The sequence below is a fragment of the Hypanus sabinus genome, chromosome 6 (genome assembly GCF_030144855.1).
Source record: "Hypanus sabinus isolate sHypSab1 chromosome 6, sHypSab1.hap1, whole genome shotgun sequence".
Taxonomy (NCBI): domain Eukaryota; kingdom Metazoa; phylum Chordata; class Chondrichthyes; order Myliobatiformes; family Dasyatidae; genus Hypanus; species Hypanus sabinus.
Window position 1 is genome coordinate 67,787,431 of NC_082711.1, and position 20,579 is coordinate 67,808,009.

General features: G+C 38.7%; 1 protein-coding gene across 1 annotated transcript in view; it reads right to left on the minus strand.

The window, feature by feature from the left end:
* Nucleotides 1–20,579, minus strand: part of LOC132395559 (inactive phospholipase C-like protein 2) — a 224,772-nt gene that overhangs the window by 83,224 nt on the left and 120,969 nt on the right. The window contains exon 2 of the mRNA XM_059972348.1: nt 1,880–4,363. Within this exon, the coding sequence (XP_059828331.1) occupies nt 1,880–4,363 (2,484 nt within the window). The remainder of the gene's footprint in view (nt 1–1,879; nt 4,364–20,579) is intronic.

The window sequence follows — 20,579 nt, forward strand, 5'->3', positions numbered from 1 at the left end:
AACATGGACAGCCACGGACCTTGGACATGGACAGGGGGAACATGGACAGCCACGGACCTTGGACATGGACGGGGGAACATGGACAGCCGTGGCCATGACTGGGACCCTGGGGACAGGGACTGCCACGGCCCTTGGACTTGGAGACTGGGACCTTGATTCACCGCCACCAGACACTTGGATACCATGGATCGCTGCAGCCAGAAACGTGGACACCAAAACACAGGACAAGGAATCTTGAACCAGGACTCCTCCTTCAGATCAGGCACCGAGCCGGGACTCTTCTTCAGGGGGTAGACACAGACACCGGGCACGACATCGAGCAGGAACTCCACCTTCAACTCAGGTACCGAGCCGGGACTCTTCGAGGGGTAGACATGGACAAGGGGCATGAACGTCGAGTCAGGACTCCGCATTCAGCTCAGGCACCAAGCCGGGACTCTTCCAGGGGTAGACATGGACAAGGGGCATAAACGTTGAGTCAGAACTCCGCCTTCAAATCACCCCTGGTAGATTGACCTTGCCCGGACCCAATCTGGCGATGGAAGGCGAATTGCTGGCACTCTGATGCAGGCTGGATCACTCTGGCTTGTCGTAGCAGCGGCGGTGACTTGCGAAGGCTTCTTAACACTCTCACCCCAAACGGCTAAAGCCAGGGGCTTATAAGCTGCCAGTTCGGGTCGAGGGCAGATTACCTTGTTTGCCAAGCTCAAGGGATGTGTGAAACGGAATTAGAAGGACACAAGGAGTCAATGGTCCGGATCTCAACCTAACTAAATTTAAAGGGGAACCGATCCGGACTATGACAGAACTCACTGCAGTAAAGAATGGTTACAGTAGAAACCCTCAAAGCATTAAAAAAGAAACACCTGAATGAGCATCTGATAAGTACTCCCAACTATGAACCAAAAGCTGGGGAACAGAATTAGTCCATACAGTTCATTTTTCAGCTGACATGGATACAATGGTCCAAGTGGCCTCCTCTGTCTCATAGACTTCAAAGATGAGTTGTCTTGTAAAATTAGTTCTTGTTTACTAAATGCCTTAAGGAAGAGAACTTATAGTACTAAATTTTCACTTTAAACCACAGCATCTGTTTGACATATAGAGATATTTTATTGTTTATCACTCGGATTTTTCGACAAAATTATCCTTGGCTGGGGTAAATCTCATTTATTGCAACGGGAGGTACTTAACTAATAGATTGATTCTTCCATCTTCAAAGAACCTTTGAAGATGTTGTGCAGAAACTTTAATCAACCAGTTAATTATCCATGAAAATATTCTTCATTGGTAACTAATGCTTCCATTAAAATAAATCTTATTACCCATTTAATCGTAAAAACTACCTCCGACAAATGATTACACATAGAACATTAACTTGTCTTTTTTCTTTACAAACGTTGGGTATTTTCTCACAAACATAAACAGAATGCCCAACTTAGTGCCTTGCAATCCTCATATAATTTGTCTGCTAACAGTCTTGATTTAAAACATGGTAGTTTAATAACCAAAAGTTACTATGTAATCAGTGACAGATGAACTGAGATGTGGCTCTGTTGTTGAGAGGAGATATTAAGTAGAACTTGGATGCTATTCTGCAGAGATTAAGAGATAGAAGTTCATTTCTGACCATTGGAGCAAACTTCCTAATCATTCAACAGAAAAGGAAACTGTCTATCTAGATCTCTGGATATTAAAGCTATCAAGAGAGTGCAGAAAAATTCTGTTGAGGTGCATCAAATACGATTTTATTGAATGGTGGAGTAGGCTCAAGGGGCTGAGTCGTCTACTACTGGGCTTAAGCCCCAAGAGTTATAAAATAAAATAATTAAATTGTTGTTATATTTAGACAGATCAATTTTTGCATACACAAACATACCTGCATGTTTTCTCGAAGATCAGTTGCTTCCCGCAATTGCTGGACAATGGTCTTGAACACTTCATCTATAGATTTTATCAAGATTGTTCTCATGCTAGCATACTCTCTTGACTTTTTAGCTTTTCTCACAGAAAGACCACGTTTGTGAGGTTTCCCTCCACCTCTTCGGTTAGTGATGGCCACATGGACAAATAATGAAGCAAATGGTAGAACTTCGCCGGTCAGTGACTGGAGTGGCACATGTCTGAATCCTGGTTGTAAGCATTCAAAGGGGATTGTATACTGAGCAATAAACTCATCTCCAATGTAGTCATCGTCCAGAACAACAAATCGTACCATTGCCAGCTCAGGGAGGTTAATCTGGAATTCAAAACTCTCATCAAAAATAGGGTTCTCTCCATTTTGATTAACAGTTTTAGTTCTTTGTTCTGCGCAGTCTGCAGGTATTCCATGGATCTCGACATACACATAGGGATCAACAATGTCCCCTTTAGAACCTGAGCCTTTGGGTTTTGGAAAGTTTTGGCCACTAATGATTTTAATGTGGAGTAATTGAGGAGAAACACCTGGCACTGAATCTTTAGTATTGGCACTAAAATAGGACACCTCTTCTCTCATGATGGCAGGACGAAGTACATACCCACAATTCCCATTTTGACGGAACCAACCGATATTGAGGTCCATCATTAAACCGGGTGTCTGGTAATTCATTGCAACTACTTGGCAACCACATTTCCAAAAGTCCTGAGGATTCATGTTACTCGAATCTATCCTCATTGGATTTGGATATATCCTGGCAAGAAAATGTTTATTATAATTCACAAAGTCTTTTGGGTATTCATTAGCTAGTTTACTAGCAGTTACTTCATTGAATGAACAAAATTCCCAGAATTTCTGATTCTGAAGCGATTCTGTGAAGTCTTTAAACAGTACAGATTTACAAAGACTCACCATGTCTGAGAGCTCTTTGCAGAGCAGAAATCTTTTGGGAGCTACATTCTGCTGATCTATATTATCACCTGTCGTCCTTCGTGACATTTCTGCTCCTTCATCTTCATCTGTAATGTCACCCTCAAGACCTGTGCAATTATCTGGCAGCTTTTTCGCCTTTAACAAAATTTTGTACTTAAGGACTTCAGGGGAGGGCAAATAATTGTCTGCAACAGATGGGGGCTTTGTATACAGTTTGTCTCCCAAGATCTTTTTCATATGTTGGATCATCACTTTCTGCTGTTTAATTGAACAGTGATTTTCCAGGCATAAAATCAAAGGATATTCTGATGCAACAAAAGCATATTTGTTAATTACATCAATGACACGATGGAAGACTATCTGAGATGTCATCGTGTGGCCTGTGTAGATGATGGGTTCATTGTCAGGTCCATCCCATGCATCCACTTCAACACTTCGGCACCCCATTTTCAGAGCACGGATATATCCTGTAATATCTGAGGGGCCTCGAAACTGGTCCTCAATTAAGTAGGTGTTGTGTGATGCATTAATGTAATAATGAGACACTGGCTGTGTCATATCCTGACAAACCTTCTTGTGCTCTGGATCAAATATATGGCATTCAGGTGAAATGAGGTACTTAGTAAAACCATCTAAGGAAAGCCAACCATTTTCTTGTCCTTCCTTTGATGGCTCATACTTCTGAATAATGTTCATGCTCACTTGTTCTGTAACATGTGGCATTCCCTGCTCTGCCTCCAAAAACATCATCAGGTCCTTGGTTTCTAGAAATTCTTTATTGCTTGAAAATTGGACTAACAAAAAATATATTTCTGGTCTTGTGCAAAGCTCATGATATACTTCTATAAGTTCCTCTTTGAAAACATCTGTTCCTGTTTTTCCTTTTGCTTTGTGTAATTCTTTGAATTTCAATTCAATTTTGGTATTTTTTAGCCCAGAGTTTAGACTTTTAATAAGCTGCACAGCTTTGTTAAATGATATGTATCCTACATCCTTTGTATCAGCTGTGGCAAAAACATCTGAAAGCCACGATGCCCGCATGTTATTGTGGCTACTCACTATCATATCCAATGTGTGCTTCCCATAAGAGATCAGGTACCGTAAGCCAGTAACCCAAATATTTGCTACATCTGCAGAATTAGCTACAAGGTCCAGTGACTCATAGTTTTCTCCATATATTATTGAAAATGCACAATCTTCTGAAATATGGTCATAAATAGCATTGGTGCGGAACATTTCTGTATTTCTGCCCGTTCGAACCTCTTTGATTGATGTTATGTCAATTTTCGCTTTATCCGATTCTTTCTTTGAAGGATCCCACCTGAGGGATTGCATGTCTGCATCCAAAAGGAAATAACGATGGTACACTCTAGAATTTGAACGAATCTTTTTAAGTTCAGAGCCTTCAATCATGGAATTGATACAGTCACTAGCACTACTGATCTTCTTTTCTGTTGGCATACTGCTGAAGGAGACAGTTTTCTTTCTCTCCCTTCGTTGTTTGTTGCCATCCTGAAAAGAAAAAAAAAGGTTTATAAGTAGAAGTGCTTACGTCCGGGTTTCTTAAAGCCATGAACACTACCTCACTATTCCCCTTTTGTACTATATATTTACTTTATATTTTATTGTAATTTAAACTCAGTGGCCACTTTATTAGGTACACCTGATCATTATTGCATATATCTAATCAGCCAATTATTTGGCAGCAACTCAATGCATAAAAGCATGCGGACATGGTCAAGAGGTTCAGTTGCTGTTCAGACTGAATATCACAATGGGGGAAGAAGTGTGTTCTAAATGACTTTGACCATGGAATGATTATTGGTGCCAGACAGATGTTTTGTGTATCTCAGAAACTCATGATGTCTTGACATTTTCATGTAGAACAGTCTCTAGCATTTACAGAGAGTGGCATGAAAAACAAAATAATCAGTGAGTGGCAGTTCTGGGGGCAAAAGAGCCTTGTTAAAGAGAGAGGTCAGAGGAGCATGGTTCAGTAATATTGTAAGTTGAGTTACTTATGGAAAGGTGACTTTATAATAGGTATGATAACTACCCATTTGAGATAATATGCATAGGCAGCTATTTCAGCATTTTATTTATTTCATGTCTTGGCTTGTACAATGAAAGCAAACTCTCACACTAGTTTTGATCTGCATACTATCTACTCAAACAAAGAAAGCCAATCTCATTCATATTGAATTAAAAGTACAACGAAAATAAGATCCTTGGATGCAAAATTGTTACCAAAGGCCATATTTGGATGTACGTTTGCAAAATAACAAAGAGTTATTGACCCAGTAATCGGAGAGAGCAATGTTTCAACCAACGCTAAACCATGATGGAACAAATGGACGTCATCTGCTTTTATTTTCTATAACATTCTGCAATAGTGTGTATAGCACACTAGCTTGAGTGGCATAAATTTCACCACAGCACGCCAGTAATACCATTTACCTAACACCACGAATCTCAACAATAAAGCATGAGACTTGTATTCAAACTTTGTTCGTATTTTAGTGAATTCTTCCTTCAAAATATTTGTCTGTTTCTCTGAGAGGAATGATGAAGAATGGAAAACAAAACTATAAAAGTATAAAATTACTGGTGTAATAGATTTTATACTGTTTTTACTTTCTTGCTTTTCATTCATCTTGCTTTGCACAGGTATATAAAAGGTGGTGTTTCATCATGTACTGTACCTCAAAAAAACATTTTCTGCATCATTCCTAGACTGTTTAAGATGGTAAACTATAGAAAATCTTCCCATTTAATATAAATTACAATTTTTCCATATTTGCAGAATGATTAAAAGTGCATTACTATGATCTTTTTGCCATAAATTAACCAGTACTGCCAGAGCTAACAGTTCAGGAAATCAACAAAAAATCAGAAATTATTTGCTCAATGCACACACAATGTCACTTATTTAATTTCCCTTTTGTGAAATGGGATAATAGCAGTATAATTCAATTTATGTTTTTTCTATATGAAGCTTGCAACACCTTTATTCTAATACACTGGGTTTCACAAAAGTAAGGCAGAGGTCCATGCAGTTGTCATTTTTAATCAGCCCAGAGACATAATGAGTTGTGCCAAAAAAATCTAAAATTAAACTAGTAACTGGCTTGAAAGGGCCAACATTTTAAAAACAAAACATAAATCTCAGATGGTAATCTGAAAAAAAAGGGAACCAAGACAGTGATACATTTAAACACAAATTATTTGGTATTTACTCTTCATTGATTTACAAATCTAGACAAGTACCATAATTAAAGGGCATGGTGTTCAAGTATTTGGCAAACAATTTTTCAGGAGACACTAAATGCATCATTACTGTTAAAAACAAAATCCGTTAGATAATTGATTTCGTACAACTGGTGTGTGGGAAATCACGAGCTTTTATATGTCATTGGTATTTTCTTTTTAAACTTAGCTGTATCAAATATCAATGATTTGGATTTTCATGGCATTAGCAGTAAAATTTTAACGAGCTCTCTCTGAACTGGAAACAGCCAAACATTAAGCCTGATGCAAAGTGTGAGAAGCTAGGAATGGGGAGTTTGCTACAATACAACTGTAGATAAGACTTTCATACACCTGGACTGAGGTTTTGCGGATACACACCAATTGCATACAACAGAGTGGAAGCTCTTGGAGCTGATGAGGCTTCCCAGGTGATATGTGGTTGCTTTAATTACGACCCGCTGAAATTAATAACATCCCATGCTTCTGGGAAATGCTGAGAGTCCCAGACACGAGGGCATGTACCTTCTGACTTGACTGATAATATGCAAATTTGATTGGACACCCTGACAAATGAGCAATCAGGTGCCTGCTCCAAATAGTTTAGGGAACTGACCTCAAAATAATGGTTTTCTCCAGCAAATCTTTGTACAGGCCAAGAAGTCGAGTGCATTGCTGACTTTGAATGTCACTATTCTTTCTTTTTCAATCTTTTTATTATTGTTATTAATATCAACAAAATAAAATTGATACATAGATAATGGGATTACAAACATACACAATTCAACTGGACATGAAAGAATATATAAGCAATGATTACAGTATAAATGGGCATTCCCAAATCATAGATGATACAATATATAAATAAACAAGGCAAACCTAGGTATATCATAATATATAATAAAAAAACAGAAAAAAGAAAAAAAATATGCAAAAAAACTAATCTAATAATCTAGTAACTAATAAGGAAAAAAACAAAAAATGAAAAAAGAAAAAAAAGGGCTGTTTATAATATCTCACAAAAATACAAAATCATCAGTGTCGTCAACTCCGATCCTCTCAACATATATAGAATCAAAACTGGAAAATCAAATAGGCCTGGAACAGGGTCATATTACATCATATGAAAATATTGAATAAATGGTCTCCATATCTTTTCAAATTTAATAGAAGTATCAAATACACCACTTCTAATTTTTTCTAAATTTAGACATAACATAGTTTGAGAGAACCCATGAAATACAGTAAGAGGATTAATTTCTTTCCAATTCAACAAAAGAGATCTTCTAGCCATTAGTGTAAGAAATGCAATCATTCGACAAGCAGAAGAGGATAAATGGAGTGATACCATCATTGGTAAACCAAAAATTGCAGTAATAGGATGAGGTTGTAAATCAATGTTCAATACCGCAGAGATAATTTCAAAAATATCTTTCCAAAAGCGGACACGACCAGAACATATGAGTTAAAGACGCTATCTCAGACTGACATCTATCACAAATAGGATTTATATAGGAATAAAAATGAGCCAATTTATCCTTGGACATATGAGCCCTGTGCACAACTTTAAACTGTATTAATGAATGTTTAGCACATATAGATGATGTATTAACTAATTGAAGAATTTTATCCCAATTCTCAATAGGGATAGTAAGGTTAAGTTCTCTTTCCCAATCATTTTTAGTCTTATAAAAGGGCTCTGAACATATTTTCATAATTATATTGTAAAGTTTTGATATTAGCCCTTTTTGAAAAGGGCTTAGTTCAAACAAATTCTCCAAAATGCCTGAAGACACAAAATTTGGAAAAGTATTTAAGAAATTCCTAATCTGTAAATATCTAAAAAAATGAAATCTAGGCAAATTATATTTATTAGATAATTGGTCAAAAGACATAAAACAATTATCCAAAAATAAATCGGAAAATCGTAGTACGGTAATCCTTTAATCCTTTAGTCTTCCAAGCTGAATAAGCTTGGTCTATAATAGAAGGATAAAAAAAAACAATTGGATACAATGAATGTCACTATTCATCAGGTTTTGATATCTATCTATCTCCTGGGATGCCACTGTTCAGGCAAATGAGGAGCAGGGGTGGAGCTTCGTCTCTGCCTCCTGCAGACAGCACCTCAGTACTATTCCTACCCCGCCTCCCCCATGCAGCAGCAGGAATGCCAGAAGCTGTCTAACGCCATTCCCAAGGTGCTTGTTCATGTTTTCCAAGATGTTCCCTGGTCCAAATGTATAACTGCATAAATACCACAGATGTGGATTGGTGGTAGTTTTAAAATGTAATTCACAAATGAACACTGTATTTCAAAATTAAACTGCAAAGTTTAAAGATTTGGTTCCTATTTTTAAGTTCCTTCAAGGTTTTTTCAAAAGCCTCCTATCATGTAGTCAGTGAATGGATCCTTCCACAGAGTTCTTTGTGAAAGCATCTGTGAGATGTGCCTGTGAAATTTTCAGGCTCTTCCAAAGAGACTGTGCTTTTGGTTTGCTTTCATGAACAAGTTCCAAAATAACTTGAAAAACAAGGGTTAAAGTTCATAACTCCTCCTGTTTGACACACCCAATGAGCAAATAACATTGTGAAACTGACAACTAGGCCCAAAGGCACTAGTGATTAAAATTAGATTAAAAGTGGAAGCTGACGAAGTTGGGGACAAATCAATTTTGCTGTATTTAACCACCACCTTGTCTTAAACCTGCTTTTTAGTGGAAGTTAAAATTCAATGCCATAGGTCGCAAGATTAATTTTAAATATAGGTAGTCCCTGAGTTACAAATGTCCAACTTACGGACAATTCGTACTTATGAACCAAGGAAGGAGAATGCTGTCGGCCATTTTAAGTCCGATCCTGGTGCCGTCTGCCATTTTAAAGTTGTTGCCGTTGACACTGTGTTGAGTGTTTAACTTTGTATTTGGCTTAAAATTTTCTTAGTAAGATTCACCCTGACTACCCCCCCCCCACCCCCCACATTCTGGTCGGCTGGTGGCGCAGTGAGATCAGCGCTGGGCTCGAGAACTGAGGTTTCAGAGTTTCATCCAGTGACTCCCGTACCATCCGTGCTGGGTTGATATCGAGCTCACAACTCGAACTCGTAAAAACAAAACACGGCCACCTCCAGTTTAAATTCCCACGCGGAATATTGTGTATGATCAAATACCCAAACCTTGCACAGACCCCACTTGTCCCATTCAGCCTGTCTCAGTGCGGTGGTCGTTAGGACCCAGAGGACCTCAGGACCTGCCGCCCACAGTGTTTCTGTTCTGTTGACGGCGTGCGGTGGTCCTTAAGACCCAGTGGACCTCGGGAGCCAGCAGAGGTCGGAACCCGACGTCTGCAGTGTTTCTGTTCCATTGACAGGAAGTGATCGGATTGAAAATAAAGTGGAAATAATAAAGCGTTTGGAAAGAGGTGAAACGCCATCGGTCATTAGAAAAGCGTTAGGCTACAGTCAGTCAACAATCAGAACAATTTTAAAGGATAACGGATAAAGTGAGAATAATGGAGCATGTGAAAAGCCCTGCCCTGATGAAAGCTACAATTATTACTAAGCAACAGAGTGGTTTAATTATTGGAATACATATATTTCTTAAGTGTTTTATATGCATAGAAAGGTAAAATATATACTAAGACAAATGTTTGACTAACTGATGCTAAATAACACTGGATGTACTTGTTCCGACTTACCTACAAATCTGACTTAAATACGGACTCAGGAACGGAACTCGTATGTAACCCGGGGACTGCCTGTACAGCACTTGACCAACTTCTATTTCTCATATCTGAATTATGTGATCATTTATCCCACTGTGCGTGACTTGTCTGATAACTTTATCTATAAGACAGCAGTTACTACACTACTAAAATAATAATGATCTGCTAAGTACTTTGGAACTGCCTAAAAATGTGGCAGGTACTAAATAAATGTAAAAATTTCCTCTTCAATAAAAAAATCACTAAAATTTACAGCACAGACTGGACTTTAGGTTTTGACCCATAGCCTCACCATTTCTGGCTCTTCAAATGCTCATTCAGGTATGCCTTAAATATGATGAAAGTTTCTGCTTCCATGACCATTTCAGGTTTCACATATTCACAAAATTAAAAAAAAAAATTTTCTCAGCTCTCCTCCACCATCCCCTATCCCTCCACGACCTCTCAACAACCTAACTAAATCTACGGCCACTAGTTACCAAGTATTTCTGTTAAGGGATCCTTTTAAAAGCCTTTTATAATTTTACAGACAATTAAATCTGTCTTCTTTGTTGCAAAGCAAACCAAACAGCCTAGTTAGTGTTTGCTCATAACGATATATCTCCAGCCTTGGCAATATCCTTGTAAATCTCCTCGATATCCATGCTCTGCAGGACTTGGACTGCAAGATTCATATACATTTTTTAGTATCTTGTCATTCATTATGCAGTCCTTACACTGTTTTCCATCCTCAAATGTTTAATCTGACACTTCTATTGACTGAATTCTATTTGCCAATTTTAAGTTCACTGTTCTCTAATATCTTATGCACTTTCTTTCTTGCTGTTAATCGTACCAGCATTGTTTTCATTAGCAAACTTGTTAATTATGACCCTTACATTCAAATCCAAATCACTTGAATCCAAAGAGCTTGAAAAATGAAAGAGATATGTAGCGGACCCTGCAGAAACACATTGCAGACAGCCGAAGACACTGAAGTTCCAAAGTACCTTTCTGAACCAATAGTAAAAAGCATCAAATAATGTTAAAAGAAAATTTTAGTTACCAGTGGCTGTATGATGTTTACTACTCTCAGAGGAAATCCAGGGATTTAGAGTACTTTAGTATGTTATAGCATGACCTGAATCTCTCGCCACCCTATCAGGGATAGGGTTCCTCTTGTCCTCACCTACCACCGCACCAGCCTCTGTGTCCAGCATATAATTCTCCGAAACTTCTGCCATCTCTAACGGGATTCCACCACTAAGCACATCTAACCCCCCCCCCCCCCACACACAACTTTCTGCTTTCTGCAGAGATCACTCACTACGCGACTCCCTTGCCCATTTGCCCCTCCCCACTGATCTTCCTCCTGGCATTTATCCTAGCAAATGCAGCAAGTGCTACACCTGTCCCTACACCTCCTCCTTCACTGCCATTCAGTACCCTTCCAGGTGAGGTGACACTTTATTTGTGAATCTTTTGGGATCATATACTGTGTCCAGTGCTCCCGGTGTGGCCTCCTGTGTATCGGTGAGACCCAATGCAGATTGGGAGATCATTTCATCAAGCGCCTATGCTATGTTCACATGAAAAAGCGGGATCTCCTAGTGACCACCCATTTTAATTCCACTGCCCATTCCCATTCCTATATGTCTATCCATGACCTCCTCCACTGCCGTGATGAGGCCACGCTTAGGTTGGAGGAACAACACTTTATATTCTGTTTGGGTAGCCTCCAACCAGATGGCATGAACATCAATTTCTCAAACTTCTGGTAATGCCCCCACCCACATACTTCACCATTTCCCAACTCCTTTTCCCTCTCTCACTTCATCCCTCTGCCCACCCATCATCTTCCTCTTGTGCTCCTCCCCACCCCTCTTCTTTCTTCCATGGCCTTCTGTCTCTTTCACTAATCAGCTTTCCAGCTCTTTATTCCATCCCTCCCCCTTCAGGTTTTACCTGTCACCTGGTCTCTCTGTCTCCCTACCCCCACCTTTTAAATCTACTGCTTAGCTTTTTTTCTGGTCCTTCTGAAGGGTTTCAGCCCGAAACGTTGACTGTACATTTTTCTACAGCTGCTGCCTGGCCTGCTGAGTTCCTCCAACATTTTGTGTGTGTTGCTTGGATTTTCAACAGATGCAGATTTTTTTCTTGTTTGTGACAAAACTGATTCTGGTTTTTATTGCTGTCTTTAGTTCTGAGATCATAGTTATATGCTTTCTTAAATGGGAAACTACTAAATGTTAAGAGTTAACTCATCAGAAGTTGCAGTAATTACTTTATTAGTGACAAAGAAACATGCTTGATAGCAGAGTCAAGCCACTCAATTTTAAACTCAAAGAGCAATGAGACCAGATTTTGAACTGAATACAGTACAGAACAATTTTCTATTTTCTTTTTCTTCTAGCCAAGGCAAGTTCAGCTCGGCTACATGTTGGTACAGTCACAATGCACTCTATTTTGATCCAATTAAGCTTTCAGCACCTGAAGCTTTCCATCACAATGCTTTTAAGGGGCATGAAAAGGGAAGGGAACAGATTAAAAGGTATACACATGCACCCAGACAAGATACAAATATTACCACAGTGCTGTGTGAATCAGATGCAACAAAGCCAGTAAAACTGGCTAGGCAAGATACAAATCCTATAAACAACATACAAATTGAGGAACAATTACAGTAAGGTATTTGGGATTTAATTTAATTTTAATAAGATAAAACTGCTGAAGAAACCACGAGTCTAAGCAGTGTAGATGAAGGTAAAGGTATAGTTGACATTTCAGTCCAAAACCCTGCATCAGGACTGAGAGGGTATGGGGAAGATAGCCTATACAAATACAAATGGTGGGGGGGAGGGGGGGGGGAGGGGAGAGAGAGAGAGATCGTACAAAACAGAAGAGAAAATGTGCATCATGATATATATCCATACAGAGGTTTTAAAAGTACAAAATGTTATATGTCTTAAAATCTTGACTGTGACAGCTATATTGCTATCAAAACAGACACAGAGCATGACATGACCACAAGGTATCATTCACTTCACAAAATAAATTGAAACAATGACAGCAATATCTTGTATCTGAAATTTAGAGAAATATTTGTGCTTCCATTGTGATGTGATATTAAAGCTCTATGTGTAACCAGGCAACATTTTGAAACATAAAGCCAATACCACAGAACCAAGCAATGGCACTTGATCGATTACATCATTTGTCACAGACAGGACAATTGTGATTTCAAGATCACTACAGCCAAGTATGGAGAGGAATGATAGACTGAACATCATCTGGTTAGATCAATCTTCTCACTGCACTTCATCCAACTGCAGTGAAAGAAACCAAAAATAATAAAACAGCATCTCGATACCGACAAGTCGCAGCATCATAAATATCCAAATTTGCAATAATTTGCAAATAGTCTTTATGATGCACTAGCATCCCATAGGCCCCTGAATGGAGGTGTAGCACAGAAGAGGGATCAATACAAGATGCCAGTGGTGAAATCAGTAAAGTCAGCCGTAAGACCAAAACGAAAAGAGAGCTTATCATGATTGGTTGATGAAAATGACACAAATATCATTAGGTTAGTGAAAGAGAAGAAGAAGGCACTTCCCACGTTTCAGAACAACGTTTCTTCCATCCCGAAATGCGATCTCTTCAAAAATCTTCAGAGGCGAGCACAGACTGCACTAAGCAGAATGCAAACTGAATGGTGGGAGAGACAGGCAGAGGAAACACCAAAAACTTCTAAGATGCTCTTCAGTGCTAGCAAAGCAATCTATGGACCACACAAGCTGCGAAACACACTCAGCAGATGGCACAGTCCTGCTCTGAGAGAAGAAAAGCATTAACAACAGGTGAAGAGAGTATTTCGGTTATCTGTTTGTTTATGTATTTATTGAGATACGGTGCGGAAAAGGCCCATCCAGCCCTTCGAGCTGTACTGCATAACAACCTTGCCTAATCACCGGACAACTTACCAATTGATATACCAACCAGCAGGTCTTTGGACCGTGGGAGGAAACAGGAGCATGCAGAGGAAACCCATGCAGTCACAGGGAGAATGTACAAACTTCTTACAGACAGTTGTAGGTATTGAACCCAGGTCACTGGTACTGTAAAGAAATGTGCTAACCACTATGCTACCATTCAACAGACCCTCTAACATAGACCAGGTTGCACTCAATTAGATCCCAAAGAAACCCACTGCCAACAATGTCTACCTCCCACCTATAATAGTTGAGGTCAAATAAACCATTGATTGCTTAAATTCTCTAAAAGTCTCTGAGAAGGACAGAATCCCTGCAGTGATCTTCAAATCAATGGGTCTATAGCATTCTGACAAGCATTTGGGAAGATGAAGACGTGCCCAATGAATTCAGAGATGCTTTGATCGTACCTTTTCAAGAACAAAGGCAGCAAAGCTGACTTCATTAACTACTGTGGCACCTTGTTGCTGTTGATCACTGGGAACATGCTAGCTGAAGTCATTCTCAACCGCCTAGTCACCACCATATCGGAGAAGAACCTGCCCGAGACACAGAGTGGGTTCCCCCTAAAAGAAGCACCATTGATATGATGTCCGCTGTCTGTCAGGTTCAAGAAAAATGCACTGAGCAGAACCTGAATTGCCTTCATAGGTTTAACCAAGGCCTTTGACATAGTGAACAGAGAACTGCTCTGGACAATCTTTTCAAAGTAGGGATACCCATGCAAGTTCGTCAATCTTACTCGCTTCTTTAACAATGATGCAACTGATGCTACCCTCTCAAAGGGGGAAGCCTCAGAGCCATCCAATACCCCAAATGGAGTGAATCAAGGGTGTGTGCTGGACCTCGTGCTGCTCAAAATCCTTTTCACATGCATAATGAACCACACAGTCAGAGATCTTGAACACAAGGTGTTCTTACAGTGCAGACTTGATGGATCATTGTTTGATCTGCATGGCCTAAAACCCAAATCTCAGCAGTTAAAAGAGTCATCCATGAAGCACCCTATGCAGATGATTGAACTCTAATGCCCCACATGGAGTAAAATCTGCAACTGATTATTGACAGGTTCGCAGAAGCCTTGTGTCTGTTCGGCCTCACCATCAGTCTGGACAAAACAGAGGCCTGTTCAGCCTGCTCCTGGATCCGCTGCTATGCTGCCTTCCATCACCACTGAAGGCATAACACTGAGGGCAGTAAAGAAAATTAAACACCTCTGTAGTGTCGTCTTTGAGTGTTAGTTCCTTGGATAAAAAAATCAAAGCCTCAATTTTCAAAGCTATGGGCCACCTGGGATCATGTGTGCTAAGCCAGCACAATATCTAGATGTCCAGTAAGATCAACTTGTACAAAGCTGTTGGCCTCACTGGCCTCCTGTATGGTTGTGAAACATAGACCGTGTGCAAAAGGCAACTCAGCTGTGGGAGCACCTCCACATCCGCAGCCTGAAATCCATTATGGGTATCCACTGACATGACTGAATTACAAACCTGGACAAAGGCAAAGACTACGAGTATTGAAGCCATGATCCAGAAAGCACAACTTTGCTGGACCACACATGTCCCTAAGCAACTGCTCTATGGCCAGTTATCATGGGGGAAGTAGGAACCATGGTAGACCTCAAGAGGTATAAAGACCGAGTGAAAGCCAGCATTGTTTAAGGTGTGTTTGCTCTCCGGCATCTGGAACATAGGACACAAGACAGAACTAGTTGGCACACCTTCGTTAAACTTCCTCAGAAGATGGGCATCACGTGGACCTGAGACAGCCCAACAGAAGAAGAAACCAGGAAAACTCTCTTGCCTATGCCTTTCAAGAACTGTACAGGCACCTCCAAGCACACGTCAGACGAGCTACACAAACACAATCATCATGATCAAAATTGACAGACAACCAACACAGCCAATTTAAACTTATTAATGTAATCTTCTTTTAAAAAAGGTTGGGAGTATTTTTACAAAATAACATTAAAGTAACACATCTATGTGTTATTTAACATTGAATAACATTAAAGTAACACATTCAACATTTTAACAGACAGAAGGTAATGAATTAAACTTGGAAAATCACCAGAAAATTTGGAGATGCTGGAAATCCAAGCAACACACACACACAAAGTGCTTGAGGAACTCAGCAGACCAGGCAGCATCAATGGAAAAGAAGGACCAGTCGATGTTTCAGGCCGAGGCCCTTCATAAGACTGGAAAAAGATGAGAAGTTAGAACAAGAGTTAGAGCACTCTTTTCGATAAATGCTGCTGGGTCTGCCCAGTTCCTCCAAAATTTTGTGTGTTGGAAAATCATCACTTAATTTTCTTACTGATAATTTAAAGATTGGAATAACAGTCCTCACCAAAGAATAACATACCTTAAACTGACCAATGAAGCACTCTGATATTACAAAACATTTTCAATTTCTAAAGAAGTGAATAAGACTACTTTTTTCTCCAAATTTAATCTTTTATTGGACCTTCTTCTCCTGACAGTTTTCCTCAAGTTCATAGTTAAAAGTGTCACTAAAAATCTTACTGCAAAAACAAAATGAGTAAAGTAGATTTATTTAAGAGTCATTACATACTAAGATTTTTGAAAATAATTCCGGACAACTTTAAGTGAAATAACATCTATGTGGGTTGTGAAATCTATTATTGCAATTAACAGTGTGTAAACAACTACAGTATTAAAATAGAATCCAAACTGTGATTAATAGGAGGCAGTGAGGAGCTGATTTATGTAACAAAAATAACCTGTGGACTACATGAATGAATGATATAACAGATGGTGAATAGTAACACTAGTCATTGCAAAATCCACCTGAAGAACAAAGTAATCATAGCAATGTTTAACATAAAAACAACATGACTGAGATTCAAAAGAAAATACTTTGAGCATCCTGTGTTCTCAGACACTAAAGACCAGATTATGGCCATCATCTCCCATCCTAGAGTCATACTGAACTGTGTCTGCTGTTGTGAAATTCTTTTAATTCAGAAGATCGCTATCCATGGTGTCAACTGGGCGACAGTCTTACAAAAGTGAATGAGAAAGGAAAACAAGTTGTGAAGTACTTCATCATAAGGTGTTCTTGTATCAGAGACCTGGAACCCTGTGCTCATTAAATTCAAAATAAATAATTCCAAAAAGCAGAAATTTACTTTTTAAATGCCTTAGGAATGCCTTAGTACTATTCTGTGCCATTGCCATACAGGAATGTATTCTGACCTGATCTAATGTGTTGCTCTTAGCTTTGGAAACAATAGCGGATGAAGGATATGTTAATTTTAAGAAAACACAGGTCACAACCATCACAATTATAGCTTGATTTAGAGGTTAACAGCAAGGCATAAATTTAGTTAAGAATTAGTAGCCATTGGAAGGCTGAGCTAATTAAGGAATATAAAATGATAACATAATTGGAAAATGTGTAAACAGATCCTTCCTAAGAAATTCTATTATACATAGCTTATTTTTATGTCTCATGTGATGAAATCAATTGCCACATATAGTTAGACTTCTATGCACATAGAATTGAATTCTATGCTTCCAAATATACAAAGCATTGACTCACTGAAACTGGTGGTCATGCAGCAATAATGTCAAAGTGTATTGCATGTTTGCTGCTGCCGCTACAACACTGAACAGGACATAAATGATGAAGAGACAGATTTGCCCTGACTAATAAGATGGGCTATTATCAGTATTAGGGCAACTTGCCTGAATCTGTGTTGAAGACACAGTTAAACCAGAACTACTGCAGGCAAGAAACCACCGATAATGAATCTCCAAATCTCCAAAAGAACATAAATCTCTGTATGCTACAGTCAAGTCCATATTGTTTCTTTGGGGAAAACTAAACCCCACAACACAATGCTTGATAGCACTTTAGCTAAATGTCCATTGGAAAAACAAATCAACTGCTGCTCCCGTGTCAATCTCACAATTTCCTATCAGGTCATCAAATTTATCTCTGCCAGTTGTTCTTTTTGTTCCTGTTTAATCTAAACGATGTATTTCGGTTTAAAATCAAGAAGCAATGTTGTGCAGAGTAGTGCTATCTGGAGTTTATTACACCATCACACACTGGATTCTACATTAACTGGGATTTTGAAACTTGATATCGAGGGATCGAGAGTTGCATTGATTAAAAGATTAAAACTCAGCCTTGGAGTGAATGAACAGCAGTACAGACCACTGATAGAATGGACTTTCTTGTTCTTTGTAATGTTTGAGTTTGATCGTGTTCTTGTCTTCAAATGAGATGTAAGAATTCATGAGATTATTTTTTTACAAGAGAAAGCACTCTGAAAAATTGGGCTAAATTGAAATAAGGCAGGAAAAATTATAATTGAAAGAATAGTGGCTCAGATGATCAGCCGCAGTTTGTGAGTAATCTTGAACAGTTTTAAGCCTTCCCCACGGAACAAACAAGTTCCATTTTACAGACATCCTTGAGTCAGTTTTGTCTTTAAATCAGAAAGTGAACAAAAGTTGTTCCATATGTTAAGAAAGAACAACTACAAAAAGTACAGGGAGAAAGTGATCAAGTTCTTCCTTTTGTAGGAACAGAAGCACGTACTTACATTGGTTTTTTTGAATTCAATATAATTGTGGGAATTCATATGTACACGAGTCAAATGTTAAGTGTTTGTAACTTAGGTATGGCTTATAATCTCAAACATTCATGTAGCACTAAAGATACTGGCTTTATTCATTTTCAGATTCATAATAATCTATAATGAATGCAGCACACATCATTTTCAGGCCCCTTAAAGAACAATCACCTTCAGAATGTGGGTCAAATTATTACTTTTTCTAGTTGATCCAAAGAAAGGAATAAGCTGCCTTCTTAATAGTTAAACTGTGGTGTGTAGTGGTTGTACTACACTAAAATGCTTGGTTAGCAAGTTTAGGAGCATTAAGTGTTAACAACATATTACAGCACTAGAGTGACTGTCCCCAGAAAGGAGGCAATGCTTCTGATGGCCTGTATTTCATCAGAACTGAGAACAGTTAGAAAGAAGTAGGTTTGAGGTACAGAGAAAAAAAAAGGTTTGTGACAAGTTGTGGAGGCAAAATGACAAAAGAGTTGATAGTGACACATTAAGAACAACCAGATTTTCATTGGGTTGCCTGCACTGGCGTTGTCCCACTTGAAAGCCGAGTCAGGGGATCCCTTTAAGCTAATTCAAACTAGTTTAAAATCTCAAACTCGTCTTTCCAACTGTTACAGCCCCACTAATGGCAGTTTAAAATCATTTGTTGTGTGCCTTCACCCACTAATTTCCTAACCACCCCTTCCAATCCACTAATTGGCCAATCCCAGGGCCTAACCTGTGATCTTGAGACCTCACTCATCCAACAGCTGCCAACCCCCAGGCTCCAACTCCCAGACCTCAAAAATACACCTTAAGGCACAATTGACAATAACTCTCAGCCCCAGACATCTGTCATCAGCCATTCCCAATTTATAATCCTTCATAATCCTCAGACCTTGATCATCTTCTCCCCTCCATAAATCACCCCTCTCCCCAGCCACCAAACTACATATCCTCTATATCATCGCCCTGCTCCCATCTCTCTGCCAGTTACTCATCCTAATTCCTTTAATGTCATGCCTTTTTATTTTTTAAATATGGCTATTAAATGCTATTAAGTTTCTACACATATCCACTCTAACTTCATCAAGTATCTCTGTAAAAAGGTTAGATTACATGAATACTGTTTTATACGGTAAATCAGTCTCATTGGATAGGTCCACATTAGAGATGTCATTAAAGGTGATATAAAACCATTGTCTCTACATATTCTTTTCCAAGTGGCTGTTTCATGACTATCAATGGCTTTAACAATTAGCATTGAAAAATAACACAAGGGTAAGTAAGTTTTACAAGAATGCTTAAAACCCCCTCCACAATTTTTGGATTTAAAGAGCCACCTCAATTTGTTTAACTTAGTTGCAGTTACATGTTTCTCTATCCTGCAACATGAAAGGGAATAGAATATAAAGTTCCTTTCAAATACAATCTGGAATTAGAACCAGAGACCAATCCAAAATCTGTTTGATTACCTTCCCCGCTCTCTCCAACTACTGCCACTTTTAGCTCCTTCAATATCACCATTAAATCAAAATGTGTTGGTGTTCATGTATCTGACGAAATACTGAAACCTCTTGTCTAAGTACCAAAGAGGAGTAGAATACTATGCCTGTACTTAAAATGCTGGAAGTGTTCAACAGGGCAGGAAATGTCTGTGAAAGGAGGCATTAATGCTTTAGATCTTGGACCATTCATCAAAATTGGGAAATACAGAAAAACAAGTTAGTTTTTTTGTAGAAGAGAAGATAGGAAGTAGCTGGGTTCAACAGAGGGAGTATTTCTGATAGGGTGAGTCCAATTACATTAAGAGGTGCATCATGCTTTTTTGTCTGCTGAGTGTTTCAGCTGTTTCTGTTTGTATTTCAGATTTTCTAGCATCTGCAGTTTATTTTTGAAATTTCTGTGCCCTAAATCTTTTAACTGAAACTTACAAACATGTTCTAATAGCATGATTATACATCTGTTAATTCAGAGGCTGATGTTATAATATTTAACAAAATTGTGTTTCATTTCGCCATTGCTTCTCAATCAATGTCTATGGAATTGCCTAAAGCAGCCTTCTGTTTTAAATATGCTTTAACATAGCAACATTTATAGGAGTTCTATCAGGGAAAATATGACAGAGATACAAAATAATGATATGCCAAAAAATAAATCCAAGAGTTGCATCTTAAAGTGGAACTTAGAGAAGAAA